General features: G+C 52.4%; 1 protein-coding gene across 4 annotated transcripts; it reads left to right on the forward strand.

Annotated features, from left to right (window-relative positions):
* The first annotated feature begins 41 nt into the window (after positions 1 to 41).
* Positions 42 to 15,295, forward strand: LOC105463339 (SH3 binding domain protein 5 like). 4 transcript variants are annotated; one of them, XM_011710373.3, is made up of 8 exons: positions 42 to 167; positions 634 to 1,247; positions 9,059 to 9,121; positions 9,277 to 9,405; positions 11,191 to 11,352; positions 11,479 to 11,586; positions 12,631 to 12,804; positions 13,382 to 15,295. In XM_011710373.3, the coding sequence occupies exons 2-8, from the start codon at positions 1,065 to 1,067 to the stop codon at positions 13,850 to 13,852; spliced, it is 1,290 nt and encodes a 429-aa protein (XP_011708675.1). In that variant the 5' UTR covers positions 42 to 167; positions 634 to 1,064; the 3' UTR covers positions 13,853 to 15,295. The 4 variants fall into 4 exon arrangements, with proteins under 4 accessions (XP_011708675.1, XP_011708676.1, XP_024642955.1 ...); XM_011710374.3 differs by lacking the exon at positions 11,479 to 11,586; XM_024787187.2 differs by lacking the exons at positions 42 to 167; positions 634 to 1,247; positions 9,059 to 9,121; positions 9,277 to 9,405 and adding an exon at positions 9,412 to 11,090.
* The last annotated feature ends 5,112 nt before the right edge of the window (positions 15,296 to 20,407 follow it).

Below are 20,407 nucleotides of genomic sequence, written 5' to 3' on the forward strand. Positions count from 1 at the left end.
GGAGGCCCGGCTTGAGGGGGAGCGTGGGGGGGAGGGCGTTGTTCACCGATGACGTATTTCCGCTTCTGGTCTGCCTGGTCGTTTTTGGTTGGATCGGCTTGTTGCGGGGAGGGAGGGGGAAGATTGTTTGCTGCCTAGAAGCTCCGCGGACGGGAATGTAAACTGAGGTAAGGCTGTGAGGGGGGCTTTTGCGCATGGCTGGGTAGAATGGCCGGGAGTAGGGTCCTTGGGATTGCAGAAGAGTGTGGAATTGGAGACGGGAGGCTTAGATCGTCTCTGGGGTTGGACAGAAAAGGTGGGGTGGGGCTCGGGGTTACAAGGTGAATCGCAAAGCCGGGCGGGGGTGGAGTGGGAAGAGCGGGGGACCGCAGGAGATGGAGGAAAGCCTAGGGGTGCAGAGGAAAGTCTCGAAGGCGCTGGCTGGGGAGGGGCTGGGTCGAGAGGAGCTGGGATGGAGGAAGAGTAGAATCTGAAGTCCTTGAAGGCTAAGGAGAGAAGTTGAGGTAGGGACTGGTCGGAATACATGGGTGGGGGCGTGGTGAGAGTGTAGCTTTTGGGAGGCTATGTAGAGTTGGAAGGGGCTGGTGGCCGCGGTTTTGATGCTGACATGACCTGGCCTTTGTTTCTCTGCAGCTCTCCAGAGACGCTCATCCTACAGCCTCACTTCGGGCCCAACCTTCTCTCTCCAGCTGCCACCATAGCCTGGAGGCGCCTGCCTCCACCCTCCCGAATGGTGCTCCTCCTAGCAGGCCTCGGCCCAGGATCCAAGCCCCCTTTGCCCCCCGCCTTGGAGCTGTTGCTCCGGGTTTCTCATAGTGGACTCCCTGTGGCGGGAAGGGAAGAACTTTTGCACAGACAAGGCTTCAGCTCTAAGAACCCCACTGACAACTTGAATGTCAACCTCTAACCTAGTGTGAGGTTCTTCCTGTGCCCACGTTTTCTGCCTTTTGAGAAGAGAAACCCTTCTCCTGGCCATCTAGAACCCAGGAAGCCCCAAGCTGGGGCCCTGGTCCCAGCATGTCAGTCCTCTCTTGTGCATAGGGCTCTGCCCTCTCCCTGTCAGCATGGCCGAGCTCAGACAGGTTCCAGGAGGGCGGGAAACCCCACAGGGGGAACTGCGGCCTGAAGTGGCAGAGGATGAAGTCCCTAGGAGCCCAGTCGCAGAAGAGCCAGAAGGAGGTGGAAGCAGCAGCAGTGAGGCCAAATTGTCCCCAAGAGAGGAGGAAGAACTGGATCCTAGAATACAGGTGAGAACACTGAGAGCAGGGAGAGGAGGAGAGCCCTGATTCCAGCCTCCCTAAAGAGTGTCGGATGAATGAGAGCTTAGACTTATTCTGTCCCCAGTCAGCTGGGGCAGGAAAGGAGAACAAGTTTGTCAACAAATCATTGCAGAGTAATGTGACAAGTTCCAAAAGAGTTGTGTGTCTGAAGTGCTGAGGGAGTGCAGAGAAAGGCCTGGCCTGAGTGCTTGGCAGGCATTGCTGAAAGCTTCACTGAAGGAGCAAAGTGTCACTTGGCAGCAGACGGAGGAGGCACACTTTAGGTCAGTGGAGGGTAGGAGTGTTGTACTTTGCAGAGAAGCAGAGGGGCTGCCACCTTAGTTAGGGATGCTGTGTGAGAGGAGATGACTTTGATATTGGGAGGCAGTTTTGAGGCTGCGTGAGAGAATCTTTTCCCCTTTCTCACCTTCTCAGCAGTACCTTCCAGGGATATGCAGCCCACATTGCTCTGATAATGTGTTTCACTCTGGTAAACAGACCTTTCCAGTGTTATAAAGGTAGCGTCAACTTGAGATCTATAAAGAAACCCCATATGTTCAAGGATTTGTAACTTTTGTTGTGGCCAATCCTTAGTAACATACACACCTGGCCCTCAGGATGGCGGGTCTCCTAAAGGAATGGAAGAGCATTTATTGCCTTGGAGTGTCTACAGTCTAGTTAGTAGGACAGGCAGATCTTTGTGTAGGAGACCTGGGGAAGGTGAGGAAGTGAGGAAGACCAACTCCATGTGGAAGAGATGCCTGGCCAGTCAAAGCTGGGTTGCAGTGTTTCAGGAGATTGGCTGAGAAGGACTTCCTGAGGAAGCTTCTTGGGCAGGTGATGACGAGGATGCTTCTGCATGTTTGGGTCTTGAGTCTGCCATTTGGTCCGGTCACATCTCCAAGACTCTGATGTTGTGGAGGTGACTCTTCCATGGGTGAGCAAGAACATACGAAGGCTCAAATTCCTAGGCTTACCTGTCAGCAAACCTTTATGGGATTACTCCAGTGAGTTGGGAAGAAATCAAAGCCAGTCCTGGCATTCTTCCTTCTCTCTCTGTGTGGGTTCCTGGGATATGTGTATGTGTGTGGGTTCCTCTTCTGCTGTGTCCATGCTTATAATGGAGCAGTGGTGAGCCATTCGTTTCTGGCATGAGTCAGTAATTTATTTCTGCTGTGCCTGACATTGCATTGAAAACAGCCAGTTTCTCTTGCTAATTCTACAGATTTATCATCCTCTGAGGAAATCAGTTGTAGTGAAAAAAGCCTTGGGCTGAGTTTCATGCTACCTCCAACCCCATGATTTATGATTTTTATGGAAGTTTCTTTACATTTGTGAGCCTCAGTTTCTTCATCTGTAAAGTGAGCAGTTGGTCTAGCTGATTTGCACAACTCATTCTTGCTCTGCTCTGACACAAGTCTACAGTTCTTTCTCAAACTCTTTTTGCTTGTTCCTTGGTGATAGTTTGTAGATACCACTTTGGGAAAGAGCTCTCACTCTGTTGCTTGCGGAGGAGGGCTGTGTAATGAGCATTATGTGCCTCCCTGCAGCCTTCCTTGCCCTGCTCCAGAGGAGGTTTCTGCAGAGGAGAATCGACTGTGGTCTCTTTACTTGGCCTCTGCCACTCCTGTGTATTTTTCCAGTGTCCGCAATGGTAGTAGTAGGAAGTCATACTTGCACTGTGCTGTTTAATAGGGTGGACTAGCTGCATGTGGCTACTTAAACACAATCAATTAAAATTAACATGTAAAAATGCAGTTCCTCGGCCGGACGTGGTGGCTCACACCTATAATCCCAGCACTTTGGGAGGCAGAGGAAGGTGGATCAGTTGAGGTCAGGAGCTCGAGACCAGCCTGGCCAACATGGTGAAACCCTGTCTCTACTAAAAATAAAAACAATTAGCCGGGTGTTGTGGCGGGTGCCTGTCATCCCAGCTACTTGGGAGGTTGAGGCAGGAGAATCACTTGAACCCAGGAGGCAGAGGTTGCAGTGAGCTGAGATTGTGCCACTGCACTCCAGCCTGGGTGACAAGAGTGAAACTCCGTCTCAGGGAAAAAGAAAAAAAAAAAAAAAAAAAGCAGTACCGACAGTGCAGAAATAGAACATTCTGTCATCACTGACTCTTGTATCAGATGCGCTCTGTGAGAGCTGGAGTACACTGAGCTGGCGTAAGGTTTACTTTGCCTCCAGTGAGCTTGTGGTGTCACTGGTGCAAGGAGGGTAAACCAGACCCTGGTCTCTCTTGCTAAACCGCACAGCACGTTGTGGAGTGTTGCAGGTTGCACAGGGAGGGAAGGTCTAGTAATAGCTTCCCTCATTTGATGACACAGGTGTGGCCAGGCCAGTGCTCTGCCCTCAGCAGGGACTTACTGTCTTTTTGCTGTGGGAGAGAGGGAGCCCTTCCTGGAGGAGGCCGGCGGCGTTTTGCCTTTCTGTGGTTGGGCTTTCGAGATGAGGAGGAGATTGGGGTGTTCGTCTTTCGAGGTCCCTTTTAGTGTTGACAGTTCACCAGACCGTGCACATTGCTCTGATCACGTGTTTCAGTGCTTTAAGTGGGTGTTCATTCCTCTGGATTCTCAGTGCGTTTACTGGATTTCCATCCAGAGTCCATAAAAAGTCACCAGGGAGCTTCCAAAATACCCTTACCTGAGCCTTTCTAGACACGTGGATTCTCTTAGTCTGGGTGGGGTGAGAAGGGATTCTAATGTCGCAGTCAGAGCCAAATCCACTGGGCCAGGTATATCCCAAAGGTAGGGCACCTGTTTCGATATTTTCTGAACCTCCCAGAAAGGCTGTCCTTAGGATGAGGCCCTCTCTGACCTGGGGCTGGGGATCCTTCGCAGGCAGGCAACTCCATGGCCATTTATGGTGGAATTCCTCTGGAAGTTGGAAGAAAGTCAGCTGGTGCCTACCTGGAGTGTGCTGTCCCTCCAGGGAAGGCTGCTGACTGTGTCTGCATGTCACGATCTTAGTGGAGTTCTTTTGAGTCCTCCAGGCTCATCCTCAGACTTCGAGAGGGCTCCAGTGGAGGGAAGAGGAAAGGAGCGTGGATCTAGGATGGACCTGGGTCTGTTCTGTGACTTTTGAGCCTCCTCTTAGTGGTTGCGTTCTTTCCTCAGCTGTGAGTGCACTCGTTTACCTGCTCCTTTCCAAACTCTTTAGGGTGACTTTGCAACCTCTGTGACCTCATCTAGAAGTATGGATTTAGCTTTCACAGGACAGTCATCACCCTGGCCCCAGTTACCATTAGCTTGAGTCTTTTGATGGTCTGCACAAAAGACGAGGTGGGGTGGGAGCATCTGCAGCCTGAGTCCCCATGCCTTTGATTCAGTGTCCTGGCATCCTGGGAATTTGACTGCTGTGCCCTGGGAAGGTCACCCTCCCTGCTGGCTGCTGGCTCACTGATGGATAATGCATGCTGATTCAGACTTTGTGCTCCTCGAATTCCATTTCAGCTGAGTGCCAGGAGTCCCTGGTGAAGCAGGCCAAATGGAATGTGTTGCTGACTGCCCAAAACCGTCCCAGGTCCTCAGTGGATTCCTGCTCAGCCTTTCCCTGGGTATCCCCGAGGCGGGCTCTCTCCCTCCTTCCCGTGCTGACCTTGCCCTCCAGGCTGCTTTGCTGCCCAGGCATCGTCTTGTCCTGTTAGATAGAGCTTTGTGACTCTGAGGGGACAGATCCCATCAGCAGATGGCTTTTTGTAAATTGTTGGAGGTGCTGTTGGGATGCTAGTTCCCATATGGAAAGATAATGCCCACTCCTGCCACTTGCAAACAGCAACAGCTCTTCCTGTCCTTTTTCCAGTAGTCACAGCCGATGCTGAGCCGTCCGGTGCGTTGATTGTCTTGTCAGGAGCTGGAAGTTGGTGACTGGGAGCGTTTTAGGCCATGGAATCCAGTGAGGGTCCAGTCTTGGACTTTGATTTGCCACATGAACATTGCAGGGTGGCCTTTACCAACTGAACTCCCGCAGTCAATGTTTGCTGCATTTCCAAGCCCTGCCCTTTTCCTGCCCAGGCTGTGGTTTTCCTAGATGACAGCACTTCCTTCTGTACTGAGATGTCCTTCCAACGGTGTCCTCAGTCCCAGGACGGTGGTCACAGTGGAAGGAAAGTGAGATCAAAGGTTGGTCCTGGATCCAGACCCAAGTCTGTCACTAATTTTCTGCCTGGTTGTTTCTCATCTATCAAATGCGAAGGAGCTGAGAAAGAATATTCCAGAGGAGGTGCTGAAAGAACTGGTCACTCGTCTCCCAGATAGCCTAAAAGCCCCTGTAGGCCACGTCAAGCCACAGGAAGCTGGGCCCCCAGGGAGATAGGTTGCCTTTCACCTTGACAGACATTGCGTTTTTAGGGCCAGTTAGGGTGACCATGTCAGTTGATGGTGATGTCTCTGTTAGGAAGGCACTGTGAAACCTGGAGTTCTATGTGTCTGGTAGTGCTGGTGCTGACCCTGTGCCTCCTCTGGGGTCCTGAGCTGTGTTGGCTGCCTGTTCTTCCAGAATAGTTATTTTATGGACACTGCGTTGTGTGACACTGTAGATGCATCTACCCAAATACAACAACTTTTAGACCTTCGCCATCCAACACAGGAGCCACATGCCACGGTCTAGGTTGAGATGTGTCCTAAGAGTCAAGTGCATATGGATTTTGAAGACTTAGTTTAAAAAAGTGTAAGTATGGATAATAATATTATTTTATGCTGACCGCAAGTCGAAATGGTATTTTGGATATATTGGGTTAAATATATTTTTATAATTTCACTCATTTTGTTTTTATTTTTTACTTTTAAAAAATGTGGCTTCTAGAATTAAAAATTCCACGTGCAGCTCCTGTTACATTTCTGTTGAGTAGGTCTCTTCAAGAGAGTCGAGAGCAAGCTTGTTCAACCAGTGGCCTGCGGGCCGCATGCAGCCCAGGATGGCTTTGAACACCGCCCAATACAAATTTGTAAACTTGTCTTAAAACATGATGAGATTTTTTTGCGATTTCTTTTTGGAGACAGTCTTGCTCTCTCACCCAGGCTGGAGTGCAGTGGCACAATCTCGGACCACTGCAACCTCCGCCTCCCAGATTCAAGTGATTCTCCTGCCTCAGCCATCCCAGTAGCTGGGACTACAAGTGTGCACCACCACACCCAGCTATTGTTTTTGTATTTTAGTAGAGATGGGCTTTGCATCATGTTGCCCAGGCTGGTCTCAAACTCCTGAGCTCAGGCAGTCTGCCCACCTCGGCCTCCTGAAGTGCTAGGATTACAGGTGTGAGCCACTGCGCCAGGCCACGATTTTTTTTTTTTTTTTTTTTTTTAGTTCATCAGCTATAGCTAGTGTTAGTGTATTTTATGTGTAGCCCAGGACAGTTCTTCTTTCAGTGTGTTCCAGGGAAGCAAAAAGATTGGATACCCCTAGTTTAGAGCCAGATTTGTGGCCCTCCTTAGGCAGGGTCTACACTGTTGCAGGTGTGTGCATTTCATATCCTCATCCTCATTCCATGACAGGTTTCTACCTTTGTGTTCTTCCTTTTACTGTAATTAACATGTTACACTGGTTTCCTGTATTCTTACCTGCTGACCCAAATCTTTGCAGGATCAAGGCAGGGGATGGGGGGAGGATAGAAGGGATAGAAGGGACTAAAAGGAAGATTGTGCGTGTCAGCCTGACTCCCGCACTGGGTTGCTGAAAGGCCTGAATGAGGTGAGTGGGGGCCAACATCACAGCCATGTGAATGGGAAGTGATTGTGGGATTGCTGCCAAGTGCAGGTCATGGGTCTGGGCAGCAGGCACTTGCTGGGCTGGGTCCCTCTGGCCTGTCTAGCCTCCTGTCCAGAGACAGCAGGGGCTGGTGAAGGCAAATCCTGTAGCTCGGCACCAGGTATTTCCTGGCACAAGGCCCTTGGCACAGACCAGCACTGCTCCTCAGTAGTGTCCTTGGCTCACCAGGGGCTCTGGGAACTTTTGTGTTTTCTCGGGCAAGGGAGGATGACTTGAGGCCAGTACCCCTTTCAGCTCTCTGCCATTTCATGGAAAGCCCTGGATGGTTCTATTGCTTCTCTCTCCAGTCCTTCCAGGGGCCAGGGAGACACTCAAACCAGCTTGTCCAGCGACTTCTCCCCAGGTCTCTCCTTCCCACAGGATCTGCTCTGCAGGCACCTGCGGTCATGGTCACCCATTGCCCAAGCAGGCCAAAGGCTTCTTGGACTCTATACACTTTCCTAATCTTGACCTTAGTCATCCACCAAGCCCCTGTGATTCTGCGTCCTGCGTTTCCTTGGGATCTGCCCTCTCCTCTGCCACCTGGAATACTACAGACAGCCTCCACCTTTTTTTTTTTTTTCTTTGAGATGGAGTCTCACTGTGTCACCTAGGCTGGAGTGCGGTGGCACGATCTGGCCTTGCTGCAACCCCTGCCCCCCAGGTTCAAGTGACTCTCATGCCTCAGCCTCCCAAGTAGCTGGGATTATAGGTGTGTGCCATCACGCCCAGCTAATTTTTGTATTTTTACTAGAGACAGGGCTTCACCCTGTTGGCCAGGCCAGTCTTGAACTCCTGGCCTCAAGTGATCCGCCTATCTCTGCCTCCCAAAGTGCTGGGATTACAGGTGTGAGCCACCACACCCGTCCCAGCCTCCACTTTTTTCTCCCTGGCTCCCCCAGGCTTTCGTTACATTGGCACCAGGCTCTGAGAGACCCTTTTGCCATTGCAAAAACGCCTGGTACTACCTCCCATGGTGCTGTAGCCTTACTGACCTTCTCAGCTGCCAACTTGTCTGCCCAGGGTACCTGCTCCCCTTTGGTTCCTTGGCCCTTTGTTCTTCACTGGCATTTAATTTTTTTAGACAGTCTCGCTGTGTCGCCCAGGCTGGAGTGCAGTTGCGCGATCTCGGCTCACTGCAGCCTCTGCCTCCCAGGTTCAAGTGATTCTCCTGCCTCTGCCTCCTGAGTAGCTGGGACTAAAGGTGCACGCTGCCACGCCCAGCTAATTTTTATATTTTTAGTAGAGACGGGGTTTCACCATGTTGCTCAGGCTGCTCTCGAACTCCTGACCTCAGGTGATCTGCCTGCCTCGGCCTCCCAAAGTGCTGGGATTACAGGCGTGAGCCACCGCGCCCAGCCATCCACTGGCACTTTTGTGTCTATGAAGCCCTCCCAGCTGGGGAGCAAGTGTTCCAGGCATCCTACCCTGACCTGCTGCCACCCAGGTGGGTGACCTTGCTGCCCAGAGGGCACCCACACCCACCCCTCACAAGGCTGCACATACTGCCCAGGGCCTGCGGCTGACCTGCTGGGTTTCCTCACAGGCTGTAAGCTGCCACCTCTATGTCCTGAATTCTCAGGTGTCAGGGTCCCGAGAGGTGATAAGTATTCAGTAGACATGTGTTGACTGAGTGGCCCTGCCCTGGTCCAGGTGGCCATCCTCTCGCAGAGAGAGAGCCCTCAGGTCCAAGAAGACCCCTCCGTTTGAGGAAGTGCCGCGATCTGATGGAGAGCGTGAGGACTCACCACAACTGCACGCTGTGCGTATTGGTGTTGCATTCTCCAAACCTCAATGTCTTCATCCTGAAAAGTGGGGTTTTACTACCCAAAACAAGGTAGAGTTGTGAGGATTACGTGAGATTGTATATGTCAGCTCCCAGATAGACAAGAAAGTATGTGGCAATCTCCATGTCTTCTTTCCTTTCCTGAGTGCCTCACCTCCTTTCCCTGGGCAAGTGGGGCGCGCTCTCTCCGTTGCTCCTGCCTTGCACAGTTCACTCAAGGCTGCGTCCTTCCACCGCACTAATGTGCCACCCCTCTCTGTGGCAGGAGGAGCTTGAGCACCTGAACCAGGCCAGCGAGGAGATCAACCAGGTGGAACTTCAGCTGGATGTGAGTGTTTTCTTCCTTGTGTGCTTGGGCTGGTCCTTGGAAGCATCTCTGTGTCTTTCCCAGATTGAGGCAGTGGCAGTGGGAGGGGTGTGTCTGAGAAACGAGAGGAGCTGGGACCCAAACATGTGCCTTTCCTTTGCCTTGTTCCTTTCCAGGAGGCCAGGACCACCTATCGGAGGATCCTGCAGGAGTCGGCGAGGAAACTGAATACACAGGGTTCCCACTTGGGAAGCTGCATCGAGAAAGCCCGGCCCTACTATGAGGCTCGGCGGCTGGCTAAGGAGGTACGGCTGGCTGACCCATGTTTGCGGAAGGCTACATGCTGAGCCTGTCCCTGGATTCTTCTGTCTCTATGTGAAGTGAGAGACAAAGCACCAGACCTGAGGGTAGAACCCTGGGCTAGGCCTGCTGGTCGGGACAAGCTCTGTGGGCTCAGAGGTTCCTTTACCACCGTGGGCCCTGGGCTCGTGGTCTATAAAATGGTGAGGGAGGGTGTGGGAGAACATTTAGTTCAGCCCTGCTAATATTTAAGTGCCTTCTGCGTATCAGGAACCAGGCTTTAGGGTATATCAGATATGTCAGTTCTAACATCCTGCTGTTTTCATCTACTGCCATTTCCTCTTCCCTTTGGTTCATGTCTCTCTTCTGAATCTTTTCTTTGCTTTCTCCTCACTCTTTTCCCCATCCCACACCCCTTTTTTCTGTAACAAATTATTTTTAACAAATAGTGTGTGTTCACCTTTGGAAAAACATAATAAAATAAGAAGGAAACAAAAACCACCCAAAATCCTACCATGCACGTTTCATGCATTTTGTTTCCTGGGATTTGTTTTCATCCTGCATGTTGAGGTGACAGATACAGAGACAACTGCCTTGGAAGAAGAGTTTGTTCCCAAGAGGAGGGGACATACCATGCCATGCAGGGCCACACTGGGAAGCAACTGGGGTCCTTCAGGAGGCAGAAGAAGTGAAGGAGAAAGCATAGCGTGGAGCCTTATTGTGATTTTTGTGGAAAGGAGTAGGTGAGGCAGGGTAGACAAGTTTGGATAAGCTTAGGAGTGGATAGTTGGAATAATTTTGCTAGGCCCTGGGCTATAGGGGTGGCCTCTAATTGTCTAGTACCTGGCCCTGGGATGACTTAGGGCAGAGGAAATATTGGCTTGGTGGGTGAGAAGTAGGTAAAGGAGCTAGTTGGGGATCCAGGCTTTGTATTGGTTGGTTGGTTTGCATGTGAAAGGCACACTTACAGGGGAGGTTATATATATATATATATATCCGCCAAAATGAGATTACACTGTGTGTGCTGTTTCGTTCTTTTACTAGCATTATCACATGGTTCCAGGTCAATCACTATACATCCATGCTGTCATTTTAAAGGACTGATTAGTGAATATTTCTTTTTTTTAAGAGATGGGGTCTTGCTCTGTTGCCCAGACTGGAGTACAGTGGTGTGATCATAGCTCACTGTAACCTCAAACTCCTAGGCTCAATAATCCTCCTCCCTCAGCCTCACAAGTAGACGGGCTCACAGGCAGAAGCCACTGCGCCCAGCTTATTTTCTTATATTAGATGTACTGTTATTTATTTAACCAATGTCCTGTAACTGAAAAGTTAGGTTTGTTTCGTTTTTTGCTGGGTTGGTGTGGCTGTGATGACTGTCTCTGAACTTGTCCGATTATTTCCTTCAGCTTGCCTGCTGAACATGGAATTGATGGTCTCAAGGTCATCTTTTCTGTAAGACTCTGTCCATGGTGCTAACCACCTTACACTAAAATGGTTTGTATTTTCCTTTGTTTTCCCTAGGCAAAAGGCTAGCAGCCTTTGGGAGTGCTGGATTTCACACACCTACCCTCCACTGGCAAAATTTTTATTTCTTCTAGTCCATATCCTTATGAAATATTCTTTATAGAATGTTGCTTCCTTGGCATTTATCCTCAGCACAGTTTGGGAAATGAAGCCGACATTGCTAGTAGGCCTTCCTCCTTCTCTTATCCTCACATCTATTACGGGTCTCCATGGGCAGCTGGGGTCCCTCGGGATTCCCCGTCCTGATATCCCTCTCCCCCCAGGCTCAGCAGGAGACACAGAAGGCAGCGCTGCGGTATGAGCGAGCCGTGAGCATGCACAACGCTGCTCGGGAAATGGTGTTTGTGGCTGAGCAGGGCGTCATGGCCGACAAGAACCGACTGGACCCCACGTGGCAGGAGATGCTGAACCATGCCACCTGCAAGGTGAGGTGGGCGGTGCCAGCAGGTCCCCTTCGCTGGTTCTCATCCATTCTGTGCTATGTCTTTATCACCTAACCTCCTCACACTTTCCTCCACTCTCGCCTTCTTTCAACTTTGATTCTGTTTCAGGCAAAACCTGGTCCTCGTTTTCTGTCCTGTTTGGCCTCCAGTGCCTCCCATATTCCATCTCCCTCTGACTTAGAATGTCATCCTGGGCTCTCGAACGTTCGCCTCCAGGTGTGGGACTAACCCAAACAATTCATCCCTGGTGGATACTCTGGATTCAACATTCACATTTTGTTATGTTTAGCTGTGTGACTCCTCGCGTCTGTTTTCAGAATCTGCTCCCTTTCCTGCTTTTGAGCTCTGACAATACACTTCGAGTTTTGAAGTATAATTTATGTATCATTTCCAAGCTCCTGAAAGGGGACTGGGGAGCGGAAGGATCTCTGCCATTGGCCCTGTCTGCCACCTTCAGCTTGCACAGGGCAGGTGTCAGCTCCTCAGGGGGTGTTTGTGGCTTGTGATTCTTCATCTGCCCCTTGCACAGAACAGGCACCTCACTTCTACTCTAGAGCTCATGCAAATGAGAGCACACAGCACTGGGGGAGGGGTTAGGGGATGGTGTACAGTCTAGAGCTACCCCGGAACAGGGAGCAGGTGAGGGCTCCAGCCACTTTGTCTACTAGGACAAGTGGGCCAACTGTCCAACACCCTGAGCAGAAGCACCCCAGAGCCCCATCCAGCCTTGGCCCACGTGTCCTGGATGGTGCCCACATAGGGTGTGGAAACCTGGAGAACCCAGTGTACAGCTGTGGCTCCCCACACGGGCTCTTCTCATTCCCAGATCCCTAACCGTTGGCACTGAGGGCTCCCTGAAGAGAGTGGCTGCTGCAGATGTGTGATGTGCTGACACATTCCCTTGATGCTCAAGTGGTTGAGTGGGCGCCAGCGTCCCTTTCCTGGCAGCAGCAAAGCTGAGTAGCCAGTGGTGCAGGTGACAGGAGGCAAGAACATGGGAAGAGGTGGCTCAGAGGCATGTGCCTGTGATGTGGTCCTCAGTGGTCAGGCAGCAGATCCAAGAGACACAGAAATCAGCTCTCTGGAGGCTCACAGACGCTCTGTTCCCCTGCGTGTCTCGGGCTCTGTACACAGTTGGGGGTTTGCAGAGGATGTTCCTGTTTGGGTTCCCCCCAGGGCATTGTTCAGGTTGGCAGCCTGGGGCAGATGCCAGAGACTGAAGCCTGGGTCCCGGCTCAGTGATGTGTCCCTCTGGGCCAGGTGAACGAGGCGGAGGAAGAACGGCTTCGAGGTGAGCGGGAGCACCAGCGAGTGACTCGGCTGTGCCAACAGGCTGAGGCTCGGGTCCAAGCCCTGCAGAAGACGCTCCGGAGGGCCATTGGCAAGAGCCGCCCCTACTTTGAGCTCAAGGCCCAGTTCAGCCAGATCCTGGAGGTAGCTGAGTGGGTGAGGGGGAGGAGGAATGGCTAGGTAGGGGTGCGGGCAGGGGCAGGCATGGAAAGTGAGGGCAGCTGGAGGGGATGCTGGTCGGCCTCTCTGGGCCATCTTGGTGAAGTGGCCAAGGTGAGGCCAGCGGCCAGTGGTGGGGAAGGGTGGTGGCACACATGTTCCAGATGACCTTGCAGGAGTGGGAGGCAGGGATGGGGGCTGGTGACGGCGCGAACATAGTTGGAAGAAGGGAGGTAAACGAGGAAAAGAACTGGTGGAAACCCAGGGATGGGGAAGAAGAACCAGCCCTGGGGTGAAGGGGAACAGTGGGGAGAGGATGAGCAGGAGCTGGTGGAGAGGAAGGCCCTGGAAGGTGGGGCCCAGGTCAGGAGCAGGATTGCTGGGAAGAACAGCCCAGAGAGCGAGTGGAGCTGGGAAGGGTGTGGTGGGTCTGTGGTGGGTGCTGAGCCAGCTGTCCAGGTACTCGGGGTGGGGGGGAGCAGGCCCTCAGACCTCAGTGCAGAGTGCTGGGTAAGGTGGGGCGTGCATCACGGGTCGCCTGACTCTGTTCTGTCCTCTGCAGGAGCACAAGGCCAAGGTAACAGAACTGGAGCAGCAGGTCGCTCAGGCCAAGACGCGCTACTCAGTGGCCCTTCGCAACCTGGAGCAGATCAGCGAGCAGATTCACGCGCGGCGCCGCGGGGGTCTGCCTCCCCACCCGCTGGGGCCTCGGCGCTCCTCCCCCGTGGGGGCTGAAGCAGGACCTGAGGACATAGAGGATGGAGACAGCGGGATTGAGGGGGCCGAGGGTGCGGGGCTGGAGGAGGGCAGCAGCCTGGGGCCCGGCCCCGCCCCCGACACCGACACCCTGAGTCTGCTGAGCCTGCGCACGGTGGCTTCGGACCTGCAGAAGTGCGACTCCGTGGAGCACTTGCGAGGCCTCTCGGACCACGTCAGTCTGGACGGCCAAGAGCTGGGAACCCGGAGTGGAGGGCGCCGGGGCAGCGACGGCGGAGTCCGTGGGGGTCGGCACCAGCGCAGTGTCAGCCTGTAGTGGAGGGACCGGCGTTCCTGGCTTGAATCTGCTGTCCTGGGCCGGTCGGGGCCCCCAGGCTTCTCACGCCCTCTCCTCTGGGGCCTCGGCTTCCCGGAGGTCCCCTTCTCCAGTGCTTCCCTGGAGAGGCCAGCTGTGTCGAGTCCTCTGTGCCTGCCCTGGCGTTCTCACAGCCTCCCCCTTCCCTTCAGCAGGCAGCTCTGTTTGCCTTACCCGTCCGGAAGGCTTGCCCTCGGCGCTCTGCCTGCCCCTGCTGCTGGCTCATCACAATCTGCAGGGCATTGACCCTTTGCTTTCCCTTTCTGCTCCCTCTCTTTCCATCTGTTTGGCTTTTTCCCTCAGGGAACTGGGTCTGGAAGGCACTGGGAAGCTCATCAGAGAAAATGGGTGCTGGGCCTGCGTACTCCGGTCGGAGGGGACGGACAGGCACCCCTCCCGCTGGTTTTCTGGCCCCGCCCCCCTTCCCAAGGCAACTCTGGAGGGCACCCTGGATATGCTGCTGCGCCCTGCACCCCCGTCCTGTTCCAGCCCGCGCGTGTGTAACCTGTAAGACGTGCTGTGTGCCTCTGGAAGACGCCACCTTTCCCTTCAGCGTTCCCTTTCATGAGCCGAGGCGCTCTGCAATGTGCCCCAAAGCAGAGCTTACAGAACCTGCAGGAAGCTGGTGTCAGGGAGAGAAACCCAACCCCACTGTCAACATAGGGAACATCACCCACTCCAGACTGGCTCCTGTGGGTGCGGTGTTTCCGCTGGGCTGGGTCCTCAACATTGCCAAGGTGCTAGTGGGTCCCTAAGAGGGCCCGTGGTGGGGGTGAAGTCACGAGGTCCTGGAGGCTTAGGCCCGTCATTCCCACCCTCACTTGCTGCACAGTTGTGTTTACTTTTTCTGGGTAGAGGATGCTGAACTGACTTAGCACCCTCCTGCAGGGCGGGGTTAGGGAATTTGGTGCTCAATTGCTCTCCCTTGCTCTTACCCAAACTCAATACCTACCGCAGGATCCCTCGGGGCACACTCAAGCTTGGCTGCCAACCCTCTTCACTACCTTTGTTACAGGGAGGGGTTGGCTTGGGGTGAAAAGTCCTGCCCTCCGTGGGGAGCAGCTCCAGCTGCCTGGGACAGTGCTCCCAGTTTGTAGGGAAGCCACACCAGATCTGGGTGCCTTGGGAGAACTGGTCCTTCCTTTTGACCCACCCCAGGATAGTGGAGAGCTCTTGTCTAGGCCCATGTTCTGCCAGCGACTGGGATGAGTGGGCATCTGGACTCCACACAGGGTCTACAGGTCGAGGGAGGTTGGTCACGATGAGAACCTCGGGGTTTGAGGTGGCCATGGGCAGAGAGCAGAAAGGGAGGGTGTGGGTGTGCGTGCGTGCATGTGCTGGTGTGTAAGGGGGAAAGGGTCTTTACTGGTTTTATTTAAATAAAGTAGTTTATGTAACAGTTAACTTCTACTGTCCTTGCTGGAGGAAGAGAAAAGGCGCAAAGATGAGGCAAGGGTTGGGGGAGGAAAGAGCAGGGTGAGGCGACGGGCTCTTTAGATGGTGTGGTCAGGGAAGGGAGGTGAAGGACCAGATTGAGTGAGCCGCGCTATGCATGCTCTTGGGGACGTGCAAGGCCCCATGGCCAGGGTGGTCATGTACAGGGCAAGTGTAGACAAGCAGGGGAGGAGTTGGTGCCTCGTGGGGCCATGCTGTGTGAGGTGACGGGTGCCAGGAGAGGGTTTGGTAGAAAGGGGCCTGCTGGGTGGAGTGGGCTCTGAGCTAAGAGATGAGAGCGCCAGAGGGGTGGGATCTTAGATGTGTCTGGATGTGAGCATGAAGGCAGAGGAAGGACAAAAGTAGTGATGCCAGATTTATCCATATAGTGTATCCACTTAAATTTCAGGTAGGTGGTATTTTTGTCCACTGCAGTGTTTAGGATGTAAGTGACATTATGAATTATCCATTGTTTCTCTGAAATTAAAACCTAGATAAAAGGTGACTTCCAAGTCAGGGCTTGACTGGCTGAGGGGTGGGAGGGGTTTGAGGGCACTTGAACTCACAGGTGGGAGATCGGATAGGAATGTGAACTCCAGGAGCTTTGAAGAAGAGCAAAAGGCTTTGTTTAGCCTGAGCTGCACTTGGGGTGTGCCAGTGTTTGGCGTTTTGTTGAGAAGAGGTCAGCCAAGGGAAGAAGAAGGTGCTGGCAGGGAGGAAGACCGGAAACCATGGAGGTCGGGGGCAGGATGAAGGCCAAGGATTGGAGGCACACCATCAGAGCAGTGGCCCTGGTGGCTGTGGGTGCCATCCATCTGGGCCACCGTGTACTGAGCACTCACTGAGCCCTCGAACGGGTGCTGTCCGGGAGTTTGAGCCTGCCTTCCCTGACTTGGCAGATGGGTATCATAATATTTTATTACTAGAGAAGCTGCTATGAAAATGCATGGCTTATGTTTTTGGGTGAGTGGGCTTTAAATTTTTTTTAATTTAAATCTCCTATACATCTCCTATGTATAGGAGATGTACACCATGGTATTTTGATGTACGTAATGAAATAGGTATCGAATCGACACATCAATCATTTTGCACAGTTACCTTCTCCCTTTTTTTGTTGTAAAACCACCTAAAATCTACTCTCAGCTAATTTTCAGTCTATGATAATGTATAGTCCTAATGAGGGGCTTTCTGAGATGACACACAGTGCTGGACTTCCCTACCCAGTCTGGCAGGCAGGACCTATGAGGCTCCTGGTGCAGAAGAGCCCCAGAAAAGAAGGGCTATGCCATGCACATGCTGTTTCTCCTTGCAAAATCACCTACAAGATAAGGCAGGCGGGAAGAGAGACCAGGAAGGTTACAGCCAATGGTAACCTTCTAAGGAGAAGAAAACAGAAGCCACAGTGCTCCCTTGCTCCCATCCTTGTCATAGTAGCTTGTACTCACCCAATGCATTTCACGTACCAGGGACACCCCTAATTAATCTCCACAAGACTGTTATGGAACAGATAAACACTATTATTTCCTTTCCACAGTGAGAAAATAAGGCACAGTGGGGGTACTCAGCCTTGCTGAAGGTGACGGAGGCAGCTGCTCTAGGCGCTTGGATTCTAGAGTCCAAACACTTGAGCCCTTGAGCTCACAGGAACAGGAGGTGGGGAAGTGGGTGTCATCTCCGAGGAGGTTCTGCTGAGAAGAAGAGCTGAGAAGTGGGAGTACTGTTTCTTAGCTCCTTCTCCCAGCAAAGAGGGTCCAGAAATTTTGTTTAAGGTGAGGAAGAGATGGTCAAGGTGTGGGGGACGTAGGGCCTCATGCCCCATTCCTGTACCGTGTCCTGTTACACGTCATATTGGCTGGTTGGTAATGAATTGTTCTGATCTTCATCTTCCTTAAGTGTGGGGCGGGGGCCTCAGTCTATCCAACACCTGACACAGGCCCTGCACCAACAGATGCTCAGGAAGTGTGCTTTGGCTTCTTGCCCCTTCTCTTAGCCCACAGCTGTATCAGGTGAGTTAATCAGCACAGCAGTTCGGAGGTCAGGACCTGGTGATGTACAATCCCAGGGTCACATCTCTACGGGAATTTTCACATTTCGTGACCCTGCAATTTTATCGCCTATAAAATGGGAGCACGGAGGCACCTGTGGCACGTGCTGCGTCAGTGGATCTGAGGTGCAGCGATTGTTGTCAGCACCTCTTTGCAGCCTCAGGGCGCTTAACTTACGGAGGCTTCATCCCATCTTGCCCTAGGCACGTGGAATCTATAAAAGGGTTGTGTTTCCCTCCTTGTCTGGATGTGATTTTTGACAAGCATGACAACCCCACTGCCTTTTTTAAAAATTTAATTTTTAATTTTTATTTTATTATGAGACAGGGTTTTGCACTGTTGCTCAGACTGGAGTGCAGTGGTGCAATCATAACTCACTGCGGCGTGGAACTCCTGGGCTCAAGCAATCTTTCTGCCTCAGCTTCCCTAGTAGCTACGACCACAGATGCACACCACCATACCCCGCTAATTTTTAACTTAATTTTTTTTTTTTTTTTTTTTTTTTTCTGTAGAGACGTATTGCAATGTTGCCCAAAATGGTTTTGAGCTCTTGGACTTAAGCAGTCCTCCCGCCTTGACCTCTTAAAGTGCTGGGATTAGAGGCGTGAACCCCTGTTCTTTGCCTTTGTGTGTGCGTGTGTGTGTGACACTCGTTCTAGCCCAGGCTGGAGTGCAGTGATGTGGTCTTGGCTCACTGCAACCCCGACCTTCCCAGCTCAGGAGATCCTCCCACCTCAGCCTACCAAGTAGCTGGGACTACAGGTATGTCCCTCCCACCACGCCCAGCTAATTTTTGTATTCTTTTGGAGGCGGGGTTTCCCTGTGTTGCCCAGGGTGGTCTTAAACTCCTGGGCTCAAACCATCCACCTACCTCGGCCTCCCAAATTGCTGGGATTACAGGCATGAGCCACCATGCCTGGTTATGCTCCCAGCCTTTAGACATCTTTTAAGATTGACATATTGTAGTTGCACGTGTTTATGGGGTGTGGAATGAACCCACCTGTAGAGGATCCTACTCCGCCTGGCAGAAAGCCGCCGGTGGCCTTCCTGGGCTGTCAAGGTCTTGCTGTGTCGGCAGGGGGCAGCAGCTGCCAGAAAGTGCGCCGAGCCTTGCTCTGCGTTTCTCTGCGCGCCCTGCGCGTTGACCGTCCAAGCCTGCGTGGTCAGCCTCATGGGCACTTTGCAGAAGGGCCTGAAAAACTGCACATAGAAGGGTGGGGGTGTGTATACATCAGAATGGAACCCCATGTGTACTTCTCAGGGGCCTCTTGCATTCCCATGTGTCCTCGGAATCGCCTACTGTGTGTGAGAGCTGGCTGGAGTCTGCAGCGCAGCTGGTCTTTGGAGGTAAGATGTTCCACATCTGCAGATGCGCCCTGTTCTCCTCAGAGCTCACTTCCTTCCTGGGCCTCCCTAGTGTCTTTTCCCTTTCCCTTTCCACAGCCTCTTTATAAATTTCTCCACCCATGCCTGCTCACCATTCTTGAGCCCCAGGCTGCACCGCGTTGCTCATGCCCTGGGATAAGGGAACCAGGAGACCATACACTGATTGGCAAATGGATATATGTAGTTTACTAAGAAATGTTCACCAGGATGGTTCAGTGTACAAACACTGTGGTAGGTCTTGTTAGGAACACTATAAACTATAATGCCACGGTGGGTCTTCCAGGTAAGGAATGCAGGTGTGCACAGGTGGTGCAAGGCAGTGAAAAATAGATAACCAGACCAGGAATGATGGCTCACAGCTGTAATCCCAATGCTTTGGGAGGCCAAGGTGGGAGGATCATTTGAGGCCCAAGTTTGAGGCCAGCCTCAACATCATAGTGAGAACTCGACTCTACAAAAAGTAAAAAAATTAGCCAGGCGTGGTGGCGTGCACCTGTAGTCCTAGCTACTCCTGAGGCTGGTGGGAGGATCTCCTGAGCCCAGGAGTTTGAGGCTGCAGTGAGCTATGATCACACCACTATTCCAGCCTGGGTGACAGAGGGAGAACCTATTTCTAAAAATAAGTAGATAACTAATGAGGGCTGCAGTCAAGGAGAAATCCGGGGGGGTTACAGCCGGGCATTGCTCTCCGAAGCTCTGAAGCAACCCCTTGGTTTCAGACTGGAGAGGTGGCCCCTAGCTCCAGTCCTCGTTCTTCCCAAATCTGTCTTGAGCTCCCAGGGCCTGTGTCTCACCCATCTTGGTGTTCTCAGGACCTGGAATGTGGAAATTTTCACCGAACAGCTGTCTACTGACTGACTTCTGCTTGTGCTACCCTTGGCACAAGTCTCAGCCTGTCAAACTGCTGCCTGTGGTTTGAGGACCAGATCATGTGGTCAAAAGTCCACATGAGCTGGGATTCAACCACAGGCAGCTCTCTAGCGTAGTCCAAGTTAATTCTTATTACTCTCAAGTTCCCCATGGCTCTTTTGACTTACTGAAGAATGGGCCCGATGTTGTAGACATGTCTCTTGTTGGTCCTGAGTCCTCAGAGGAAGGGGTCAGTATCATCCCTGACTCCATCTCACTCAATACATAACACAACAGACACATGCACAGAGACCATATGTGATGTATAGTCTAAACTGGGGCAGCTGAGTGTGAAAGGGGACAGGTGTAACCTGGGATTGGCTTGGGTGATCTAGGATATATGGTCACCCTCATTCTAGGTACTCAGTAAACATTAGTTCATTTGAGAGCTTAGGTGTTAAAAACACCGACCACACTATTCAGAGAGGGTTGTCCTTGGCCTGCCCCTGCCACAAGGGGTACTGTGCACAGGGAAAGTTCACTCAGCTCCTCTGGGCCTCACTGTTCCAATCTGCCGGAAGTGTGGCCAGCCTCAGTAGATAATCGCTAAGGTTATCTAAAGCACTAAAATTATACAGCGGGCAGTGGAGGCTGGGCCATGCGAGGAGTTTCGATGGATGATGTGAAATGGTGCATGTGTTTGCAGAGAGGGTTAGGGGTTGGAGCATGAGTCCTGAGCAAGTCCAGAGTTGGTTAGGACCCAGGCTGGAGGCAGCAGAGGGCTGCTGGATTTTTCTGCTTG

The sequence above is a fragment of the Macaca nemestrina genome, chromosome 1 (assembly GCF_043159975.1).
Source record: "Macaca nemestrina isolate mMacNem1 chromosome 1, mMacNem.hap1, whole genome shotgun sequence".
Lineage (NCBI taxonomy): Eukaryota > Metazoa > Chordata > Mammalia > Primates > Cercopithecidae > Macaca > Macaca nemestrina.

Coding starts and splice junctions, on each gene's coding strand:
- LOC105463339 (XM_011710373.3), top strand. CDS start 1,065: ATGGCCGAGCTCAGACAGGTTCCAGGAGGGCGGGAAACCCCACAGGGG. Junction 9,406..11,190: donor CTCGGCGGCTGGCTAAGGAG/GTACGGCTGGCT, acceptor CTCTCCCCCCAG/GCTCAGCAGGAGACACAGAA. Junction 11,587..12,630: donor TCTCGAACGTTCGCCTCCAG/GTGTGGGACTAA, acceptor CCTCTGGGCCAG/GTGAACGAGGCGGAGGAAGA.